The 23,788-nt window shown below is 38.4% G+C and overlaps 2 protein-coding genes across 21 annotated transcripts in view; both read left to right on the top strand.

Annotated features, from left to right (window-relative positions):
- Positions 1-20,798, top strand: part of LOC129566096 (uncharacterized) — a 32,470-nt gene extending 11,672 nt beyond the window's left edge. For 9 of the 20 annotated variants that reach the window (XM_055441661.1, XM_055441657.1, XM_055441651.1 and 6 more), the window contains exons 3-5: positions 13,201-16,087; positions 16,186-16,780; positions 17,924-20,798. In XM_055441661.1, coding sequence (XP_055297636.1) covers positions 13,260-16,087; positions 16,186-16,780; positions 17,924-19,054 — 4,554 coding nt within the window. In that variant the 5' untranslated portion in view covers positions 13,201-13,259 and the 3' untranslated portion in view covers positions 19,055-20,798. Of the gene's footprint in view, positions 1-6; positions 12,910-13,200; positions 16,088-16,185; positions 16,781-17,923 lie in introns of those variants that run through there. The other 11 variants (XM_055441662.1, XM_055441664.1, XM_055441665.1 and 8 more) reach the window with 4 other exon arrangements.
- Positions 20,799-21,842: 1,044 nt separating this feature from the next.
- LOC129565766 (heterochromatin protein 1-like) overlaps positions 21,843-23,788 on the top strand; it is a 2,592-nt gene continuing 646 nt past the window's right edge. The window contains exons 1-4 of the mRNA XM_055440980.1: positions 21,843-22,244; positions 22,407-22,571; positions 22,646-22,894; positions 23,643-23,788. Of these exons, the coding sequence (XP_055296955.1) occupies positions 22,419-22,571; positions 22,646-22,894; positions 23,643-23,788 (548 nt within the window). The 5' untranslated portion in view covers positions 21,843-22,244; positions 22,407-22,418. The remainder of the gene's footprint in view (positions 22,245-22,406; positions 22,572-22,645; positions 22,895-23,642) is intronic.

Raw genomic sequence — 23,788 nt, 5'->3', positions numbered from 1 at the left:
AAAAAAAAAATATGGACAAAAATTGAAGTAAATGTCTGAATAATGCACAGCTCATTTCGTTGGTGCATGTTTATTTGCAAACGTTTGTTATTATTCTTTTTATTTTTATGGATGTTTCTGTCTTTTCGGCAACGACAGCACACCAGTAGCAACAGCAGCAGCAGAAGTAAACAAAGTTGAACAAAGAAAGTATGTGTGTCTTGTGATTTAATGTTTCGGTATTCATGAGTACATCACGTCGTCGCCATATACCATGCTCAATTTCATCCGCACACTGTTTATCATTTAAAATACCGCGATATGGCACGTTCAATCCAAATTCAAACGTTTTTTTCTTTTGTTTTCCTGTCGTCGTCGTCGCCGCTTCGTATGCATAATCATTCTTTTTTCAGTTTATTCTTTGTGAAAATAAACCGATTCTCGGTAGCAATGTCAAAAATTGTTTGATTCCAATGCGAGAATGAAAAATTTGTCTCCGTCCGAACAAAAAAAAAACAGAGTCATACATTGTTTGGATTTTGGCCAATGTAAATTGAAAAGAATCACCAATGTCAGCATTGAGCCATTAAAATTATAGCGACGAAAAGTAAACGACCAAGAGAGTGAAGGAGAAGAAAATATTTGAAAAAAAAAACTGGTGCTTATCACAGAACATGCCACAATTAAGACGCAATTCATCAAAATCATGTGGATTAGTCACTTCGACCGTTGACTAGCTGACACACATTATGTGTGTGTGTTTACATTGGATTTTTGTATGTCCGGTGTGTGTTGCGTCAACCGATCCAAGAAAGACTTCGGTGACACTACATTGAATTTCAACACATATTTCTAGCATTAACTCAACAAAATCACCAAAGATTTTGATGAATCAGCCGCTATCTGGTGCGGGAGGAAATGAAAAATTCTTCGGAAATAAAGAGAATTGCGCATTGAGAGCATAAAATTGTGTGTGCTTTGTTAATTCAAAGAAATATAAACCAATCGGGATTTTTTTTATTGGTATGAAATCTCCATTCAATCATCGCTGATCCAATTAAAAAAAAAGAAACTAAAAATTCCACTTGAATGTTTACGAGCCGATAAGGAAACCCACTTAAGTGTTTCACTCTGACGGAATGGTGGCTGCGCGCGCTGGAATCGCTGAATGTTGATGCGATTGCGCATTTCGAAATCGAACAACAACAACAACAACGAGAAGTGAAAAAAAACACACACAATCGTAATACTACCATGAGTGCGCGATGCAATATGGATCCAAGGCGAATGGCGAGCGAACGAAACATGCATAAAGATAGAAGCACAAGCATCACGCAGAAGCTCAATAAATAATTCTTGTTGTTTGACGATTCCTTGCGTTTTTGTTCTTCTTTTTTGTTTCTCTCTGTCTCTAATGAATTTCTAATGGGCGAATCGGAGAATTAACTAGAGAGCGCGTGTGTACACACTCTCTCTCTCTGTGTCTCACTTGCTCGCTCGCGCATTTCTATTCTTCATGATAGTTGTACACATGCAATGTGCACAATGCCCCAATGCTAAATTTTTCCACTTACTCATTCCGTGAAGCGAATGCGCGCACACACACAATTTCAAACCAGGCACTGTTGCTGCGACTCGCGAGATGTATTCGGACAATTGCGGTTGTCGATTTTGCACATTTCGAGATTCTTTTGAATTTTCTACTGCGGAATAAAATAATAATAATATTGTTTAGATGATTCTATTTTTCTGGGCGTTGAATGATTGCCCTGATGTGAGTGCGAGTGCATGTCTATTTTGTGTTGTTTCTGCCTGCCTGCCTGCCGACAGCAAAATTGCACTGAACCAAGACGTTTGCGCGATTCATTGCATTTAAATTAAGAATTGGGGAAGGCAAAAATCAACAAATCAACCGAACAAATGAGATAGATAGAATGTAAACGAGTGAGCGAAACATTGTTGATGTCGTTGCTTTTTGTGCACAAACGCAGCAAATAGCGTTAGAAAAAAAGACCTAATGAAATTTTATTTCCACATAAATCAGTGAGCGCGACGCTAGATTTTTTATGCAGAGAAAGACCTTTAAAGATAAACAATTAAACAGACAATAAAAACAACAAAAACAGTAGAGAGAAGAGAAAAGAAACTATTCAAAGACACACACACACGTCCATCACGTGATAATTTGTGAGCATTGTGTTGTCCGATAGCAACGGCGGCGGCGGTAGTGGCAGCAGCGCTCATTGGATCTCATACAATGTATATTACACTTGTTGCTTTGGTTTCGAAGGAATCATCGCATTGTTTGATAAGAATCACCAGTTGTCGCTGAATAAACGCAGCAATTGTGACCACAACAAGTGCTGCATCGGTCGTGAATTTTAAAAATTGCGATGTTGCTATTCCATATTTTTTTTCTTCCTTTTTTTTTCAATTCACAATGTTTTTCTCCATCGTTTGCTGCGCTCTGAAAACAATGCAAAACATTTTCATTGGTAGAAATAACCTAGAGAGAAGAAAAAAACCAACACAAACACTTTGAATTTGACGGTCAATTGAATGAGGTGGTCTCTTTTATCTCTGTACATCTTTATTTTCGCTACTTAAAATTCATACAATTTTTTTTTTCGTTGTTCAATTCAATGTGAAATGCAATGCAAAACCGCCATCTGATTGATCATGATGGTAGTTTCAGGGCGGTGGCGGCGACGACGACGACGTCGCGAGCGCGATTTTGTGCATCGGAATTCCATGAAGGCAAATTGGAATCGCACAGCACGAAAATGATAAATAATTTATTATATAACCAAAGCCAGGCAATTATTGCCCATTGATATACATTTACAATTTGTGCACGCGTGTCACTGTTGCCAATGCATTTGCTGTCCGTTTGTGTTTTTTTTTCTCTGCTGCTGCTGCTGCTGCTTTTTGTTCGCGCGCTGCATTCACAGACAAAGAGAGCCGCATGGAAACCGATTTGGAATCGGGGCGTCATTGTGTTTGTGCATGTCGTGCCAATGGGAAAAAAAAATATATTCATCAAATCACGCAACGAAGTAGAAAAGAAGCAACAACGACAGCAGCAGCAGCGGCAGTAACAAGAGCGAAATATAGCATATCGATACCAAATCGGTTGCACTTGTAATCGCCAAGGCCTGTTCACATCATATTCACCCGTACAATTGACGCTCGTTTTTTTTTCTGCTGCTCTCTAAGCACCGACCAAATAACAGCAACAACAACCAAATAAATAATAACAACAACAACAGCAACCGCACCGAAGAGCTAGCCGAGCTGTGTGTGCTCTAACTCTCGCAAAATTCCCACAGCCATCCGTCGTTAATTATTATTATAATTCTATGTATAGAATCCAAATGCACATTTACGTATTTCAAATTATCGGCTAATAAATAGAATATCACACCGGCTCCGTAATCATTGTGAGCGAGATAGTGTGTGTGTGTGTGTGAATTGGCCGTGTTGGTGTATTTGCAAGAGAGCTTTCTGTGTTCTAATTGCATTCTGAAATTGAAAACGTATATCGCTTGTATAGAATCTCTTGTTGAATTGCAAAAAAAAAATGTTGAAAATAGAAGACCAACTTGAATTCAACAGATTCTGAATGCAGCGGACGGCCATTGAATATATATGATTGTAATCGCCGTCCATCTCGCATTGAATTGTTGATTTTTTTTCACCCAGCCGCTGCTGCTGCATTTGCCATTGAATGTGCGATAGAGAGAAAATTGCAGCAATAGCCGCGCGATCGTGCTTCAAATATACGCGCAGCGCACTGTTCTAAACGTTTTCCGTTTCGGCTTCACCGCGCGCTGTCTTCAAATGATGCATAACTAAAGAAAATGAATATCAATAACAATAATCATAAAGCACAAGAACAACAGCACAAGCAGAGAGAGAGAAAAACAACGACAAAGAGCAACGGATAAAAAAAAGCACAACGACGATAATAGAAAAATGTGGCACGTAATGCAGTACACATTGTGCATAGTGCAACAATAACAAAAAAAAACCAGTATGAAATGCAAAATAAAAACTCATCAAACTTCAGCTCGGCAGCAGTACCAATAACAAATGAACAACGAAAAAAAACCACACACAACAAAATAACGAAAATAATTTTCTTTCTTTGGCGCTGGTTTTTGTATGTTTGTTATTTCTTCTCTTTTTGTTTCGCTGTTTATTTTTGTGTGCTGTACAAATTATATGGTAGTTTTATTAAATAAAATGCATGTGCACAATTCAAATGCACAGCAAAAGTGTGTGCGCGAGCGCGCCTCTGAGCGCTTCTAATAATGGCGTGCGCACTCAGGGTACAGTCAATAGAGTTAGTACACACGAAAATAGAGTCTCAGTCGCGCGGTAATTCTTGATTCTTCAATAACAAAAATTTCACCTTGAAATTAACACTGCTGTGCGCTTTTTGCTCTTTTCTTTCTCTCTCTCTCTCTCTCTTTCTCTCTCTCTCTCTCTGTGTGTGTGTGCGCGGATGTCTCCTTCTCGCTTTTTCTCTCTTTCACGATGTTCTGACGATTTGTTGTTGTTACTTTTTTTGCGCTTTTTTTCCTCACTTGTCAGCGTATCATTCAGTCTTTTTCGCACTACACTCGATGCTATCGCACGCAAAATCGTCGCATACTTTCTTTCTCTTTCATTTCTATTTTGAATTCTAGTTTTCGGAATGCCCCGCGTGTTTGCGTTTCAGTGCTGTTCGACATTTTGTTGTATTTATTTCTCTTCTCGCTTTTTTGTTTGTAGCGATATTGGTCGCGCGCGCTCGCGCGCCAGTTGCCTTCGTGTTCCGTTGTGCTCTGCTCATGCAATAGATGCACACAATCACACACACACATGTACATACACGCGCAACCAACTCTATCCGAATCATATTCTTGGCTATGATGTTCGGGTGTGCATATTGCTGCTATACTGCTACTGCTGCTGCCGCCATCGTATCGATGATATATATTTTTCGTCGGATTGCTTTTGATAGATATTACATATAAATGTCAAATACCAAACGAAAAAACAAAGTGAAGTATAACAACGGCAAAGAATTATATATATTTGCAAAATTGGACGTCAGCAAGGCAAATTTATATCTGCTAACCAGTTATACTATAATGCGACACATCTTTTCTTTTTTGTTCAATCTCCTCGCCGGCGTTGGATGCAACACCTCACAGTCAACACGAGAGCCAGTTTCTGTTGTTGTCATCTTGCGAATATATATCTCGCCGTCTTATCACTCGCTCCTTGTTTGAAAGAGCTATCAGTGCTTTTTTTTGCTGGTTCTCTGAAAATGATGAGTAACATCGTTCATACAACATCTCTCAACATGACTCCAATTAGAAGTCTTAACAGTATTCTCACCAATAAATTTTCACATCAAACTGCCTTCGATTGCCGTTGCAATCGCAAAAGAGTGACAGAGATACATGGCGGCGGCGAATGGCGACAGCAACAATTTGCGATATTATTCTTTCAGCGAATTCAGTGAGCCTCATCGGCGATCAGAGATTTATAGAACAACAACAATAACAATAATAATGATTCGCAATGCAGTAATTTTCTATGAACAATGAATTAGAAGAATAGCGATGAAAAATGAAGAAAAAAAAAACGGCACACAACAATTTCGCGTTTCATATTCTCGATGCGCGGATCCGAGAAACGGCGAGAAGAGAAAAACAAAAACGAAAAAAAACAGCACACAATCACATCTCTCTTGCGTTGCACAATGAAATGGAAAAGAAGAAGACGAAAAAGCAATTAGAATCGGAGAAGAGAAAAAAGTCTAAGTTTAGAATAAATTTGCCAAAGTCCATGACCAATACATTTAGAACTTGTTAAAGTTATGCTGTTGTTGTTGTTTTTACTCACCGCTGACGCGCGAGCGCGGCACAGCTTATTATAGGTATGTGTGTCAGTAGGCATACCATTCGGTTTAATTTTTTTCTTCTCTCCTCTTTGTATTTTATTCTTTTCGGTGTGCTGTTTTTAAGTTCTCGCGCGCACGAGTAATTAAGTGCCAGTCATGTTTTAATCTGCGGCGTTTTGCATGAATTTCTCGTATGAATGAGCGTTCGCTCGATCGCCTGATGTTTACGCCAATCGATGATGAAAACCGAAAGCCAAAACACCACCCAATTTTCCAAGAAACCATCAACTCTTCCCCAACCGATTCGATCTAAACAATAAGCAACACGTTGATGCTAGTATTTGAAAAGCGATCAATTGTTGGTTGAAATGAAAATTAGCACACAGTACAAAGCAGCGGTAAAAAGAGACGGAAAAAAGCTGTGTGTGCATCTCGGTGCAAATGTTCTCGTTTGCCGTGTACTTGGATTGCTCAGTTGGGAGCGCGTGTTCTAGCCATACTTAGGCAAGAACGTCAGCAGATGCAGTCAAGCGAATCAAATGCGTTTGTATACATAGTATATTATATCGATTAATTTAAACGCCATTCGTGAAATTTATTAAGTTTTTTTTCTTCATTCGTTCGTTCGTTCGTTCGTTCGTTCGTTCGTTCGTTTGTCGTTTTCGACTGAGTCGCTTCATTTGTTTCACTGCTAGAGAAGGAGCGCGTGCACGCTTGCAATTTTTCGTTTGTTCATGATTCCTTCGGCGCTTAGAGAGATAAATTCAATGTGCTTGCACTAAAACTATACAAAAAAGGTCATCTCAAGCAGATTAGTGTCGAGGTTTATTACACCTATAAAGAATCAAGATGTATGTGAGTGTGAGTGCGCTTGAGCGCACGTTCGCGGTAAAACATGTGCAATTACCGCGCGCCGATCGCGCAACTGATGTATATTTGCGTGTGTCTCTTAAAAGACTCTTTTTTTTCTTCTCTCGGTGTGTTGTTGTTGTTATTTGTTGCTTTTGCTTTTGTCTCGTTGCTGCTGCTCTGCGGAATTGTCGTATCTCTTCGTGCTATATCGATATAGACCGTGGCTCTGGCTTCTCTCTTTGTGTGTCATAATTGCGATCAATGCACAATTTGTCATTGTTGTTTCTATTTCGCCGCTGCTGCCGTTGTCGTCGTTGTCGTCTCTGTTGCTGCTTTTGAACGACTTTTGATTTCAGTGCTTTTTTTTCACCATTAGAAATCGAAATTGATAACATAATACAAATACGCACACAATCGATTACATACACAATTGGCAAATGATATGCATGTCACTTGCGAAGCGATCGAATGCGGCATTGCCTTCGGTTTCGGCCGAATACAATGCGTCATGGTTATACGACGGAAAATTGAGAGTTCGAGGTTTTGACGTTTCTTCGCATAAATTCTACGGATCACGATCGGCCCGATACAGCGAATAGCCAATTATTTATGGCTGCTCTTTGGGTCAGAGTCTGCGATTTTTTCTTCTTCTTCTTCTTCTTTCTGTTTCGTTTTGCATTCTTTTTCTGTTATGTCAATAGTGTATTAAAAGTGTAATTGGACGTTTTGAGTCAAACACAAACAAAAGTGCAATTGATAATGCTTTAAGCGAATGGTAATCGATCGCCTAAGTGGAACTATCTTGTTGACCCATATTCCGGTTAAATTTGTGTAATGTTCCGCAGAATATTACAATATGAGTGAGCAATGAGCTAGGCGCGTATTATTCAAGACAGACTGAAAGAAAAACAAAAGCAGCAACAGCAACGCCGCTAAGTGTTCTTGCCGCGGTGCGCACTCAATTTATTCGAAGTCAAAAAGTAAATCGTCGTGGCAGCTCATCATCATTCAACTATGTTCGGTGCGATCTTCAAACCATTTATGGAAATGCGATGCCTTGTGATCATTGTCAAGTGCCCGCAGCAATCATTGTACTGGAAATATTACGACAGAAAAAAAAAATAAATACGCGGCAACTAAAACCTTCAAGCAACATAATCATATTTCACACACGTTTGAGTCATGATTAAATGGTTTGCCACGCCGAAGGAATTAACAACATCGTGCAAACAAAACGAATCCGATGACAACGACGACGACGACTACGACGGCAGCAGCGATGAAGAAAGACAGATAAAGCAAAATGCACATAAACCACAAGCAAGGTGTTCAATGAAATTGCTTATGCCATTTGCATATCGTAATTGAACTTGATTTTAAAAGAGATTTATTGCCATAAAGGATTTGATTTCAATACTTTTGAATTATTATTGTGAACCGAAGAGCAAAGAAAAAAAGTAGCAACAGCAAATACATGCACAAAATGTGTTAAGTAATATACCAGTCGATCGTAGTGTCTGACGTGCGTGTGATTTCATGAGCAAGCGAAGAGACTTGCTATTGCTACGAGAGAGAAAAAGCTGCACATACACACCAGTGTGATCCAGTGTTACGTTACCTGGCCAAATGAAACCGAGCTCGCACAAATTAAACGCATTCAATTTTTAATTGGAAATTATTACGCTACTTTTTTGTTGCTGAAATTCTCTCTGCAGAGAGAAAAAAAGAATACAAATGAATCACGGTGCTGCTCATGGAGCAGCGCGTGCATGTGCGTTTGCTTGAATGATCGCTGCTGCTGCTGCTGAATAGTTTGACCTCAACCTCTTTGTTGTATGAGCGCGCGCTGAATGTTGCATTTACACAATTTATTGTTGTACAATGTACATTTAAGAGCGCGCGCGCGCGCGAAGAGTGAACAGAAAAATATGTGATTATTTTATATTCCTAATTTCAATGCTCCCAATTTCCCCTGTCTTTTTACCTGTCATCATAAGTGTGCATCGTTGGAATGGAGGCGGGAGCCGGCAATGCACAAATGCACCGAAACATGGAGGGAAAGAGAGAGAGAGAGAGAGAGAATAGAATGCCAGCGAGTAATTTTCTTTTAGGAAAATAGCACGAACGTCAGATGTATTATTTTTGTATTCCTCTCCAAGCACAATATGACGCAGTTTGTTTTTCATTTGAAATGATGTACTGTAATTAAATAGCGGTGCCAGTAGATGTGATTACCATAAAAAAAAATGAGCGAAGGTTTTTAAGTAGCCAATCCACAGCACTACTCAACTGATAGGACTTTGTTGCGAGCGGGTAGAAAAAAACAGCAGCAAATTCTGAAGGAAAAGAACAAACCGCTAAATGGATAATTATTTTATGATGCAGTAAAAGTGACTACAAAATTAAACTTCCATTCGAGATTCAATATTTATTACTTTATTTTTTCATCATTATTTGTGTGCGGTGCAAGCGGACGCGTATTTGTGTGCAATTTTTATAATGCACATTGACCGTCCATTTTCTAAATGTAGAGAAAAAAAAATCATGCGAGTTTTTCATTCTGAAGCAACAGAGAGTTAACATCACAAAAACACAAACACACACCGAGTTCATCTATATCTCGCTCTAAATTATATATTTTTGACAGAACGGATACAAATGAAATCATCGTTTGCTGATTTTGTTGCACGATGCAACAGCAAACAACCATTTGAACAAAGAAGAAGAAGAAGAAAAGGCACACACGACAACGACGACCGACGACGGCGACAATGACGAAAAATTGTGTACATTTGTGTTCATGCACACTTGATTCTGATGATGATAGCCCTGACATCGTTAAGGTCGCTCAATGTATTTAGCGCAGTGCAATTTCTATGCAACACACATATTCACATCGGTGCAACCGCCACTTCGTTCGCTTCGCTCGCCAGCTCGCTCTTACTCTGTCTCCTTCTCTCTCTATTTGGTCTACATGCGTGCATTGCGATGCAATAATATCACAGACACATTGTGTGACAGTCTGTCGATACTGTCTTCGTTCTGCTGTTTTTTTCTTTTCTTCTCTCTTTGCTATTACTGTCTTGTGCGGCTGTTTTGGCACGAAGGAATCGACAAACGACTTGAACATATTCGGTTTGCGATTATTGTTTCAAAGATCAATGTGCATTGATGTTATTGCGTTTGTCGCTGCTTTTTTTTCTGCCGTCATCATCATCGTCGCCGTCGTCGTCGTCGTTGCATTCAATGGAAATTTAATTCGACGATGATCGCTATCGTTAAATTTATTAGGCGATGTTTACTTTTTTTTGGTGCGGCTGCTTTTAACGAATTATTGAGAACAGATTCGATTGAGACGCAGACAGATCGTTTCAACTTTATTTGTGTCATCGAATTACGCGTGATTTCGAACTTGAAACTATTCCACAAAATGATGATTCCACGAAAAGAAAGAAAAAAAAACAAATCAATTTTATGGTTTTCTTCCCATCGCATTTTGAATGAACTGAAGAGTTTTGTTTGTGTCTCAACCAGTTCCAATTGAAAAAAAAATTCAATGGATTCTTCCATCGATCTAGAATCGGCATGATTAATAATAACAATATCGCCCGAAAATAGCCAACCTAACGTAGGTTTTTTTCAGTCTAGTCTTTCTCCATAAAAAGATTCAATTTAAATAGTCACATTGTTGCGTTGCCATTCAAATTGTTTAGCCAATTAACTGCATCATCATCAACAAAATTGGACGAGAATAAAAGGCAACAGCGAAACAAGCCCACAAGAGAGAGAGCGCGCGCAGTAGCAGTGAACAACAAAAGAGACGATATTCGAATCGACCAAATAAATAATATATAAAAGTAATCAAGAATGTTTTTTTTTCTATTCATTCTTCGTTCTTCGTTCATTTGTTATAATCAAATGTTTATATTTGCTGAGCTATATGAGAGCGTCCAAACAATATGCGCTCTTGTATTTTGAATCCTTCATCAACTGTGCTTCCATTATCCACATTTCATGTGTTCTTTTTTTTCCGCTTTGTCTCTCTTTCTCTCTCTCTGTTCGGTGGGTTCCATGTAGGATATCAAGCGTAACACACCACCAGCGCGCTTAGTATTACTCTCTCGCATACACGCCACACTGGTAGCAACAGTGTTCTTGTTGGTGTTATTCTTGTCTCTTATTTCTTGTATTTTAACAGAGAAATGCAGCCATACGACCGACTATGATGGTGTGCCCAATAACTTAGCGTTTTGTTCGCTGTTGGCGAGAGGGTGGTTGTGATGACGACGATTACGTGGTCGTCATAAAATATAACATGTATATGTGTATGAAAGAAACTAGCACATTGTCTATGTATGTTTGATTGAATGATCCGTTTGGCATGTAATTCGGCCCGAATGAATGGAGCAAAGCACCCGATTCACAAAATGTCCTTTTGTGTTGCGATTTACCATTAAGTGGTCCGAATGAGTCAACTTTCAAAATGCCAATAAATCATTTCCGAAATGATGAATAACCAATTCTTCAAGAGTTCCACAGAGTGTTAAAGTCTGCTTGCTCCAAATGCCGCCATGAATGTTAACCAACTCGGTGCGCGTGTATGTGTGTTTTGTGATGAAAAACATCGAAATATGCTCCATAATTCGTGGCAAACACAACACAAACAGGGAGAGAGTGTGTGAACCAACGACGGTGTGTGTGTGTGTGTGAGGTATACGGCGTCATCGACATCTTCTAGAATGTTTCTTCATCGTTGGCGAATGTTCGTTTCGTTGCGTTGGTCGCTTCACTGTGGAGGGTAGTAGCTTTTTGCTGACTGTATCTGTTGATGTTGTTTTGTTGTTGCAGTTACCTTTCTTGTGCATTACCGTTCACGCCGCTCATTCGTTTGTTCGTTCGTTGCTCACTCGCTCGTTAGCCAGCTGCTTCGTATTGCTCACAGCACACAAACAGAAGAGTATTTTCTCCGTTTTTCCTGTACAATACACGCCGTGTGTTGGAAATTACGCTGTTTTCCATTACAAACTACTCTCACCACTCAATTGGCTATGCTGTGCTGTGTGTTTTGTGTATTCCACAACAGTTTCAATTTCACTTAAATAGAGAGAGAGAGAGAGAGAAAGAAAGAGAGTTCTTTGTGCTGCATTTTTTGCTGTGCTGTGTGTTTTACTGTGATGATATCATCCATATCCATCCATCCATCCAACGTTGTTCTCGGTATTTCAATTGGAAATTTTTCATCGTCGTCGTCGTCTCTTCAACAGAGTGAAATAGAAAAAGCAAGCACAAAACACACTTCTTTCGCCGTTAAATCGTATACGTGTATGAGCCATGGTGGTGCTGCTGCTCTGCTGCTCCTCTGCTGTGTGCTTGTTTTGTTGTTAATATTATTGTTGAAAAATCTGGATGCATTGGTATTGGTGGTAGTTCTGTTTGTTGCTGCTGCGGTGTTCGTTTTATACCGTTGTTAGTGCTTCAGTTGGTTCAGTTGTCACTACAAAGCGTTGTTTCGTGGTTGAAAAATCCGGACTCTGCTCTCGCTCTCGTGCGCTCATTCAACGTTCACTCTTACACGCTCTTGTGGTGGTTTCAGCTTGTGCCGTTGTTGTTGCTGTTGCTGCTGATGGTGGTGTTTTTCCTCTAGTCTCTCACACGTTTTTCGGTGCGCTTTCAAAAGCAGCAGTGCTTTTCTTCATTTGTTAGGCATTCGGTGTTGCTTCTTGTAGTCCCGTGTGCGGCAACATTTTTTCGTGCGCGTGTCGTGGTGTGTTAATATCTCAGTTGCCGTCAAACAGGCGATGTTTAATCGTCATCGTCGTAGTCGTCGTCGTTGTTGCCTCCACATTCTTTTTCAACGTTCATTCGGTTTCGAGCAGCAAGTTTTCAATACAGTTTTCACATACGAACACATATAATTAGGAACAAATCGATAAATTGGCCAACGAGTACCATTTTTCTTGTGGTTTTGTATTTCAATTTTTGTACTCTAGTTCAACGACCCAAACCACTTAGTGCCACAATTGTTTTTGATAGAGAAAAATAAAAGAACAAAAAAAAACTACAAAAGAGAAAAAAACTCTAATCGAAAGAGATACACAGTGACAAACAGTATAAATCTATATACACGGAAAGAGTATAGAGATCTAGGTTGCAATTTCAATAAACAACACAGAGTCAAAATGGTAAGATATAAATAGATGGCGTGTTTCACCTTGCACATTCATTTCATTTTGCGTTTGTTCAATCAGTCCTTGGAAGAATTATATCATGATTAGCTAATTCAATTACAATGTTTTTGTGTGGTGTTACCCCGAATTGCGTCACAATTTCCTGTTTTACTTCACTCTCTCTCTCTCTCTCTCTCTCTTTTCAATTTTTCTTCGCCATAGAGCGTTTTAATTTATTCAATGCGAATGAAACACTCATTAAAAATTGATGTTTATAATAATTGTTTCCCCTCCATTCCATTGCAGGATCTATTCATTGAGCGTGTGTTTAAGAGTGTTGCTCCTGCAACTGGACAACTCTCACAATGGAGGCTCCATCGATGGTGCATCGATCAGGCGATAAACTAATTATACGAAGTGTTGTAAGCGGTGATCAACTTTATTTGGGTGGCCAACATTCGGCGCACAATAGCAGCGACAAGAGTCTACACGATAAACTCATTATCGCCGACTATCACGATCCAACCAACGATAGTATCGAAGAAATTATAGACAATAATAATTTGCAATCGCCATCATCGGCCCATGATAAAAAAGACGATGACAGTAATTTGCCGCAGTGTAAAATAAAGCGAAATTATTCGTGTAACAATTGCAGTTTTTTCACCCAAAATCCACGTCATTTTTTGGCACATTTGCGGGACATTCACGGTGAAAAAATCATCATAAATGAGTGCAAGCATTGTTTGTACGCATCGCGTCACTATCAAAAATTAGTGCGTCATATGAAAATGGTGCATGGCTCAACCGATGGCCTAGAAGAGCAAGCACAATCACGTAAACGCGCATCACAGTTGGCACGCGAAGAGAAAAAACGTAAAATACAAATATTGTCGGGTGCCGGTAGTAGTTCGACTAATGTCACATTGAATGATTCATTTTCCGTATTACAAGCGGCTGCTGCTGCTGCCGCCGCTGTTGCTGCAGCTAGTAGTGGTTCGCCCGGTATGGTGAATAACAACAACAACAACAACAACAACAACAGTAATAATAAATCATTGAATGCATCGTCGGCCGCATCTCAATCGAATGCAGTCGATGCAACAAATCAAATGAGTGCGGAAGTGTTAAATCAAAAGTTCTTAAAATGCACACTATGCGATTACACCACATTGTATCGAACGCAAATGGTCGAACACGAACGCGAAGAACATAATAAAACGAAATTCTTTCGTTGTCAAAAGTGCAGTTACGTTACACATATTAAGGCTCGATTCAGCAAACACGTGAAATACCATTCAATGCCCATGATCAAATGTGTTATGTGCGATTTTCGTACACCGTACAAATGGAATTTGGATAGGCATATGAAGAATCACGGTGGCGCCGGTCCATTTAAATGCTCTGCCTGCAATTTTACGGCGGACATTAAACAAAGTTTAACGGTGCATGAAATGAACCATCATGTTCCGCCGGTAGGACATGCAACGGGCATGAGCATGGCACGTCGCCGTAATAAAGTTGGTGGCACCGATTTGATGGATGCTGACTATGGCATCATGAATATTGGCGATAACAGTGACGGTGAAGTCGGCGATGGTATGGACAATAACAACAGTGACGACAATTATGATGGCTCCGATGGATCAAAACGAGCCAAATATGAAAATGATTTAATCGAAGAGTATCAATCAAGTGCGGCCGATTTGTCGAATAAATCAACAACACCGGTGCCAACGCCACCGAAAAAAGCCGTACGGCCACTGCCAAATTTGATCCCAATTCAACCGACCACATCGGCTGATGCCATGAACTTGAGCACACGCAGCAAGAAAAACGAATGGGATTTTGCGGCACAAAGCAACAAAATCTGGGGCTCAATTGAAAATTTATTCGGAACGGAAATTGCAAAATCGAAAAAACAAGAAAGTGTCTTAAAGGATTTGGCTTCGTTATTCGTTAGCGAAGAGGTATTCGATGGCTCGGAAACTTCGCAACTCTCGCCCGTATCGAATGCATCGTCGGCCAAGCGAAAAAACACCAACTTTTTCAACGAATTGAAAGAGAAATTCGCCTCGGGCAGTCGTGATTTAATGTGCGAATGTGGTCACACATCGAAATGCTTGTCGGAAGCGATTATTCATAAGAAATCCTGTCGCAAAAATGCCGAAAAACAAAGTGTGTCACCGGTAAATTTGATTATCGCCAATTTGGGCACATCGACACGTTGCCAATATTGTCGACATCGTTGCAAGACCAGCGCCGATCTCTATGTTCATTTGCAAAGCTGCGCTGAGGCAAGGACAAGTGCCGAATCATGTGATTCAGCATCCGAGGTAGAGAGCAACAATGAAAAGCTTGACGTAAACGGCGAACTAACCGACGAGGGAATGATTGATCTAACAAATGAACCGCATCCAATGGAAAACAAAGTGTTCGTTTGGAATAAATTGCCACAACAACAGACGGCCATCAGTGCCGGTCAACCACAACCCGACCCAAAACCATTGAATGACATTCAAACCGAAAGCGCTACCCAAATCGACAACAACGATGACAATGACGATGAAAAAGCCGATGATAGTACATACTTTGGAATTGAAACGGCACCTGGCTATGGTGAAGTGACAAAGAAAATGAATCCAAACGAAGAGGCGATGCATTCATCGTTGAAGAAAGTGTTCAAATGTCCGCATTGCTCGTTTTGGGCGTCGACCGCCTCACGATTTCACGTTCACATCGTTGGCCATTTGAATAAGAAACCATTTGAGTGCTCGTTGTGTTCGTATCGATCGAACTGGCGCTGGGATATCACCAAACACATTCGCCTTAAGACTATTCGCGATGCCAGCCACAAAAGTGCTAAAGTTCTCATGAACGACGAAACTGGACGCAGAAACTATACAAAATATAACAGGTACATAACATTGATGAAAGTGACCGACGAAGACGGCGATCCGAAACACATGAAATCCGGCGAAATGACACCCAGCCAGGAAGCCACATTGCAACGAAGAAAACCAGACATTGATCACAGCGATGAGGATCGTGGAGCGCTTGCACAAAATGCCTTACTGTACAGCATATCAAACAATCAATTTAATTCCAGTGCCGATAATGATGATGATAAACAAAATGACAACGATACAAACACGAAAAAGGTCTCATTCAAATGCAAAAAGTGCAATTTCAGGTAAAGACAATTCTGTTTTCTACTTTTTGTTCTATTGACTGTTTGGGTTTTTTTTCTCACTTAAATTGATGTGTGGGTTTTTTTCTGTGCCATTTCAGACACAGCAATCGCGATGTGGTTTTGCAACACGTTAAAGGCCATTACAAAGATGCAAATATACCGATCGACGATCAAGCGAATGGCGGCGGTGCCGCAGTGGCCGGTCTAAATGCCAATGAATTCAACAATAATGTCTATGTAAATGGAATTTTATCAGCTTTATCGCCAAGCGCTACTAAATTGCTAATACAGCATCCACAATTGTCACAGCAAGCTGCTGATCAAACGCAAATTCGTATTCAGGCATTAAATCAGTTGAGCGGTAATTCATCCCATCTATTTTTGGCTGAACTTAAACAGCAGCAACAACAACAACAACCCATTCCATCAATTAATACACAAAACGTAAACGTAAATGCAAATCAATCATCAATCGCATTACAAACACCGGCAATCGCAAGCCAAAATCAATCAAATCCTTCTACTAGTATTGCAACTAACGAGAACGGTGAGATGGATGAGGCAAGTTCTGGGTTAAATTCGGTAAATGGTTGGCGGGGCACCACAGCCTGTGGCGAGGCACCACAGCTGTGTGCAGCTCCTTACAGATGCGGTCATTGTCACCAAGTCTCAAACTGGAAGCATGTCATCCAGGTATTACTAACCACACACACACAATCTCACTCTTTCATTTTTCTTCATTATGCTCTCATTTCGCACAATTTTATTTTCTTTTTGTCGGGATGGTCACGTAGCCGGGTTTTTTTTTTCTTTTCGAGTTTAAATTATTTTGGAAGAAGATTTTCTTCTTCTTAATTTTGGTATTCTTCTAATGTTCTGATTTCTATTTTTAATTTGAACAAAATTTTAAACACTTTCGGTTCCTTTTACCGTTACTTTTTCATCTCGATACAAAAATCTCATTTTTTAATTCCAATTTTGTTTGCCTTGATTTTTTCAATTGGAATTCCTTTTAATTTTCGAAATTTCTCAATTTTAATTGGATCGCGTGACCATCCGGATTTTTATGGGGGTTTTATATTTTAACAATGGTACTTTTTCACTTCGCAAAACGGTTTCTTTAGTTTATTTCGTTTTCTATTTCAAATCGACGATTCTCATTCTACATAAATTCTGTTCATCTTATCTTTTCCGAAAACAACAACAACAAAAAACTACATTTTTGGCTCATCTGGTGGAATTTTAAATTTTAACGTAATATTAAAACGGGGTACTACACATTGGTGATAGAATTAATAAATCATTTCTTTATCTTATTTTATTTCTATAATTGGAAATTCATGGTTGAGGTAAAATGGGGGTTTAAAATCGTAGTATCAAAAAATTAGTCTTAATTTTTTCTTTAAATTTCGGTTTATTCTCTTCCATTAGATATTGCATTATTTCACGGGTAATTTTCTTTTAAAATGTCATGGGAGTTTCTTTGTGTAAAACATATCGTTAACGTAAAAAAAAAGTTTGTTGTCGTTTGACTGCGAAAAACGAACGAACGAGCTAAATGTTGGTTTAACTGAATGGTATGCGGGGAATATTAACTAAAGCGAAACAATTTAAGCCAAAAATGGTTGGAAAATATTGTCAATATTGAGTACATATATAATTTAATTTTTTTTCTTTTTTCCAATTTTTTTTCTCTTGTGATTGAATCGTATGCAAAAAGTGCCGTTGTTTTTGTGCAAGTTTTGAGCTCATTTGAACCATGAACCGAATCCAAGCCAATGACATAACATGACTAAATGCGTGCTTCTCTTCTTTTTTTTTATATATATTTTACAGCGTCATTGTCGCTTGAAGCACGATGGAGACATTCAAATCGAGATAAAAATCAAAGGAAGTAATGATGCATACCAACCGTTGACATTGCATAATACCACAAATGCCACATCATCATCATCATCAACGAATAATGCACCCACTGTGTCGCAGGATATAAATGTTGCCGGCACATCATCTGCGTCAACATCGGTGGAAAAAGAAAGTTTATCCTATCTCACGAAGCAATATCCGATAAAATTGCCAGTCATCAGTGATGCGAACAAAAGTGCGACAGATGCGAATGCCAAAGAAACCATTTCAGGCGAGTCAAGTATTCAGGCAATGGACGCCGATCAACGGAATTTACTTATCAATCTGTTGAAAAGCAATCCAATTCTATGCAATGGCAATGTACTGGCACTGATCAAATCAAGTGCCGAGTTTCGGTGTCAATTGTGCAACTTTGAGGCGCCAAACGAAGCCATCTTAGCCCAACACATTCAGATGCACTTGAGTGGTGAGAATAGTTTAATTAGTTTGATTGCCAGGACGTCCGATAAAAATACGGCCATTGATTTGGATGACGCTATCATTACAAGCAAAGTGCCAAACAAAGCCTTTACTCGTGACGGCAACAACGATGCGGACTCAAGCAAGCAAAGGATTTCCGAGCGTCAAGTGCTATCGAATGGCAAGCAAAATGATAAATCCTCGCCGGAGAAATCGAACCGTGAAGAGAAATGTCCACACTGTCCATTCACCACAAGCAAATCCGATGTACTGAAGGAGCATATGATGTGCCACATTTGTGTATCGGGTCGCGTCAATTTGGCCAATTGTAATTTTTGCGATTACTCCATTGCCGATGAAACACTGTTGCCGGAGCATAGTCGCATCCATTTTGGACTGATCAAAAGTAAACAAAAACCAGTGGCCTTTTACACGAGCTATGATAATTTAGAAATAACCACAATCGATCAGCAAAATAACAATAATAGTGGCAGCGGTGACAATAACAATGATACAACCCATCAAAATCCATATGCCAACGTCAAAACGCTGTATCCGAAAATCAGTTTCGATCTACAATATTCCAGTGATAAAGAAAATAAAATTCTAGTTGACACCGATACTGGTCATGTAATCAAATAAATAGGTTTTTGTCGCACAAACATACACAAATAGATCACACACACATACACACACACCGGAACTTTGTTCGCGGTTTGAGGTTAAGCGTTTAGCCTTAAGACATACACAATTTATACAAAAATATATACCGCTCTCACTCTCTTTTCGACCCGATTGCCGATAATTGGTTTCTGAACTTCTAGTTTTGTAAGCGCATGTAAGTGAGTGTGTGTATCTCTGCGTGTTTTTCTAATGTGGTTAAGCGCCTGCCACAGGCAATGGGAATTTAAGAGAGTGATACATGGAGAAATCTATTAGTAAAATGTCATTCGTTTTCTTATTTTCGGTATTGATGGACCAACACTTTACATTTATACAGCAGATTTTTTTTCATAGACTACTGTGTAGTTTAGTGCCGATAATAATTACCAATCAAATGAAACATACCAAAAAAAAAATAGCACACACACAATTTGATCGAAATGCATATATATACAAATGGCGCATTTATTGAAATAGTCGAAACATGTTTACCAATAGAGAAGAATTAAATTAAAATAGAAGATGAACTTTTACACGATAAAATGAAGCAAAACAAAATCATGAATTGTAAAAGAAAAATATAAAACAAACTATATTGATAGCGATTGATTGATTTAGATTGTATTAGTTAAGATAAACAAACGGTTGCCACAACCGCATTCACATGCATATAACAAAAGATAGCAGACGCGCACATCCATTCACAGAGTCAGATTGGTGTCGGCCATATTGATAAAGAAAAACCCGGACGAAAAAAAAAACATATTTAATAAATTTCTCTATATATATTTCACCGATCTTAGTCATCTTAATTTACAATTTAAGCATTAATTATAATCATACTATTTGATTGTATACAATGTTAAGATCACCATAACAACAATTTTGTTTTCTCTTTTTCTTTCTGTACAATATTCACTGCAACGCGGAAATTCTCGGTCAATTTCCAATTATTGATTTATTTTGTTTTTAATTTGATATTTTTTAATCGCAGAGAGCCGAATATATATATATACACACTTAGTGGTTATGAATTGCTGACGGTGATGTTTCACCACTAGATCTAATTTTTATGTATCCCAATTTATGTCATTATTATTTTTTCTTTCTTTCTTTTGTTCATATTATTATTCGCGAGTGAAAAATGCAGTCGTTTGGTTTTAGTCGTTTTAATTTTTTTTTGTCTCTGTTTAGCTTAAGGAAGCACATTTAGGTTCTAAGAACAATTTATGTGCTGATTGTGTGTCATCATCATTGTTGATTTGCAATCGCCAAATATTTAATCAAAAAAAAAACCTATTCAGATATTTATGCGGAGAAAGTTCAAACAGTTGTTACCTTTTGATTTAACCAAATTGTGTCCTTTTAATCATTTTTTTAGTATATTTAAGTTTAACCGTCGAATTTCTAAGAAGAAACAATGAAAACAGAATCAACCAAAGGATATAATGCCAAAATAATAATATGCAGAAAGAAAAACTGTATGCAGACAACCTTATTTATCGGTCGAAAAAGCAATACCAATTTATAAATTCAATAGCAAACCATTTTATTTTTACAATTCTTTAAAAATTAAATACATTCAATGTACACACATGGCATTAGTGTTAAGTGCAGGCTAAACGTAAGTTTTATCTCTAAAAAGAAACATTTATGGCAAACATTTCTATTTTTCTTGTGAACTTGCAAAAAATACACACAAAAATCTACAAGAATTTTGCAACCGAAATTTTTTAATTCTAGTTATGCTTAAGCGCATAGAATTGGGAAAAAAAATCGTGAATCATCTAACGTGCTATCACAATATATATATATATATACACACACACACTTGGAAGCTGTAGTGGGTTAAGCCAGTTATCATTATTATTATTTAAATAAAAACAAATATTTAATTATATTATTATGAATTTGATCATTCAAGTGGAATATTTACATGTAATCAGATCGGTTTAGCATTTAAGGAACACACATATAATATGTACTACACGCTCTATGAAAACAACACGTTTTTTTTGTTCAAAATTGCAAATTCTCTATATAAATTGAATAAAATATTTTTATGTCATACAAAAAAAAATGCCAGGCTCTTTTTCTACGTGGATAATTCGTTTTTTATTACATTTAAGGCGGGAGCAATGAACTATAACAATATCAAAGAGTTGTTTCAGCATACATGGCATGTATTACATGCTTGATGTTTGAAATACGTGTATTTTTAGTACGTCACCACATGGTTTTTGGATTCTAAAAATTGACATCATTTTTTATTGACTTCATCCTTGCGCAAATAGAATTTTTTTCGCAAAAAAATAAGAAGAAAGATTTCCCCGAGTCAGGAGAAAAAACGATAAAAACACTTGTTGAGAAATTTTCCTAACGAAAACTATTCAAATCGATGATTTTACCAATAGGGACATTAGTCATAAAGATGTATACGAGCCGGTAGTTTGGTGAAATAAAACAGAAGGCTCAAAAAGTAAGTAAATTAATTTAAGCAACAATTCATCTTAACAGTCATAAACATGATTCATTTGAATCGGCTCATAAAACGTGCAGAATTTCCGCCGAAATGTCTCTTGAAGATTGATGTTTATGTGTTTCGCGCCAAAAGAAAACAAAAAAAAACGAAGATTAAACGCACGCATCACACTTCAAACTACATCGCTACAGCTGTGTTGTCTATCGGTATTCCCCTCACACATGCAAGTCATGCTCTGACAGCTTTGAGTCGTACAGACAGTATCAGTATTCGGTATTCACGAAAAGGGCATAGCTCGCACAAATACGCAAACACATTTCACATATACACAAGCGAAAAACGCCGATTGGCAAACAGATTGTGTTTACGATGTTGTTGTTTGTGCCGTCATTGTGTGACTGACGACGATCAAAACTACTGTGTCTGTTCACTTGCTTTGAATGCACAAAACTCCGAAGTGCCGCTAACTTTCTTCATCTAAATACAATTTTTGTCATTTCTTATCGTTCACCACGAGCCAGTGAAACGTTTTTCAGCATTTCGTAAAATTTCTTATTTGCACTTTGACAAATAATATCCAAAAAAATTAACCGGTGTTTTTTTTTCATTGAAATTTTGAATGGGAAAAAAACTAGCAAAGTGTGTTCAACATTAGCATAGAAACTTTCATCTCTGGCATTTTTCAAGGTAATACACATTTTATTTCTGTACTTTTCTGACGCGAGAAAAAAACGCGCGCACTTTCTCAATGACATTTGCTGTTAAATGCGTTGTAATTTTTGTATGAGGAAAATAGTTTTTGTTTGTTCATGTGGATTTTACATTCTATCGATTGGAATTTTTTTGCAGTCACCATCGAAAATGGTTGGAAAAAAGAATTCAAAAGAAGATGTCAACGACAGCTCTGAGGCTGAATCAGTGAACTCAGGCAGCGGTAGCGGTAGCGATGATGAGGAGGAACAAGACTATGTCGTTGAACGGGTCGTCGACAAAAAAGTCTCAAAAAATGGCAAAGTAAGTTTTTGCCCCACTCCATTTTTTATCTCGACAACCAACAAAATTCGATCATATTTCGTGATTCGTGTTAGGTACAATATCTGATCAAATGGGAAGGTTATCGCGAAGCGGACAACACGTGGGAACCGCGCGAAAATCTCAATTGTGACGAATTGATCGAAGAATTCGAGAGAAACCACCGTAAAAAGGATTCCAAAGAGTCAAAAGACCGTCGCACCACCAAGGACCGGGAAAAGCCAAAAGAACGCGAAAGAGGCACCGACAAAAGTGAGCGCAGAAAGCGCGATTCAGCCTCCGTGTCTGAAGATAATGAAGCATCGGTAAGCATAATTTTTGTTCTGTTAACTAGTGGAAACCACACTCGGTCAATGAGTACAGAAAAATGTTAACCATAAACAAATCGCAAATCGTGTGCGTCGTGATTCGACACAAAAATGAAACTCTCGCAAATTTTTGTTGGATTGTGTGTATGAAATTGCACGACACAACCAATTTACCGCTATTCCACAGAATTTAATCGTCGCACACTTCGGGTGGCTGCTTTAGCACCGCAGTCTGTCTCGTTACATAAACGTTGTGAGAGAATCAGAAGTGAGGACAAGTGAAGAGAGAAAGAGAGAGAGAGAGAGAGAGAGAGAGAGAGAGAGAGAGAGAGAGAGAGAGAGAGAGAATGTGAAACCATCAGCAACATTGAGCTATAATTCATACGGTTTTATTTCAATTCGTGTTGAAAGACGCAAAAATGGAATCCGTGTTTATATTTACCGGCGAACAATTACAACTACAGTAGCATATGAAACTCGACACTTTCTGCTGTTATTTTTATTGTGTGATGTATTTGTTTATTCGTTTGTTCGTATGCTAAGATTTTTTTTCGGTGTTTCGAAATGAGTTTTGCTGTGGAATTTAATGACTTTGTTCTGAGAGCGATACTATTCAGAGAATCTATTTCGTCGGTTTATGAATTTTTTTCTTTCCTGTCTGCATTCATTCACATCATATAAATTTCGTTTCAATTTTTTTTTTTGGCATTTCTGAGCTAATTTTTTTTTTCATCAAATTTTTCAGGACAAAGATAAGCGAAAATCATCGCAAAGTCGCAAGAACTCGCTGATCGACGATGATACCACCTCAGACGAGGAAGATAAAGATAAAAAAGACCGTGAAGCCAAACAAAAGGAAAAAGAAGAGAAAGAGAAGCGTGAGGCCAAGCA

Source organism: Sitodiplosis mosellana, unplaced genomic scaffold (assembly GCF_009176505.1).
Source record: "Sitodiplosis mosellana isolate CC-2019 unplaced genomic scaffold, AAFC_SMos_1.0 Smas_scaffold_3, whole genome shotgun sequence".
Lineage (NCBI taxonomy): Eukaryota > Metazoa > Arthropoda > Insecta > Diptera > Cecidomyiidae > Sitodiplosis > Sitodiplosis mosellana.
This window is presented reverse-complemented; position numbering and strand designations above follow the sequence as displayed.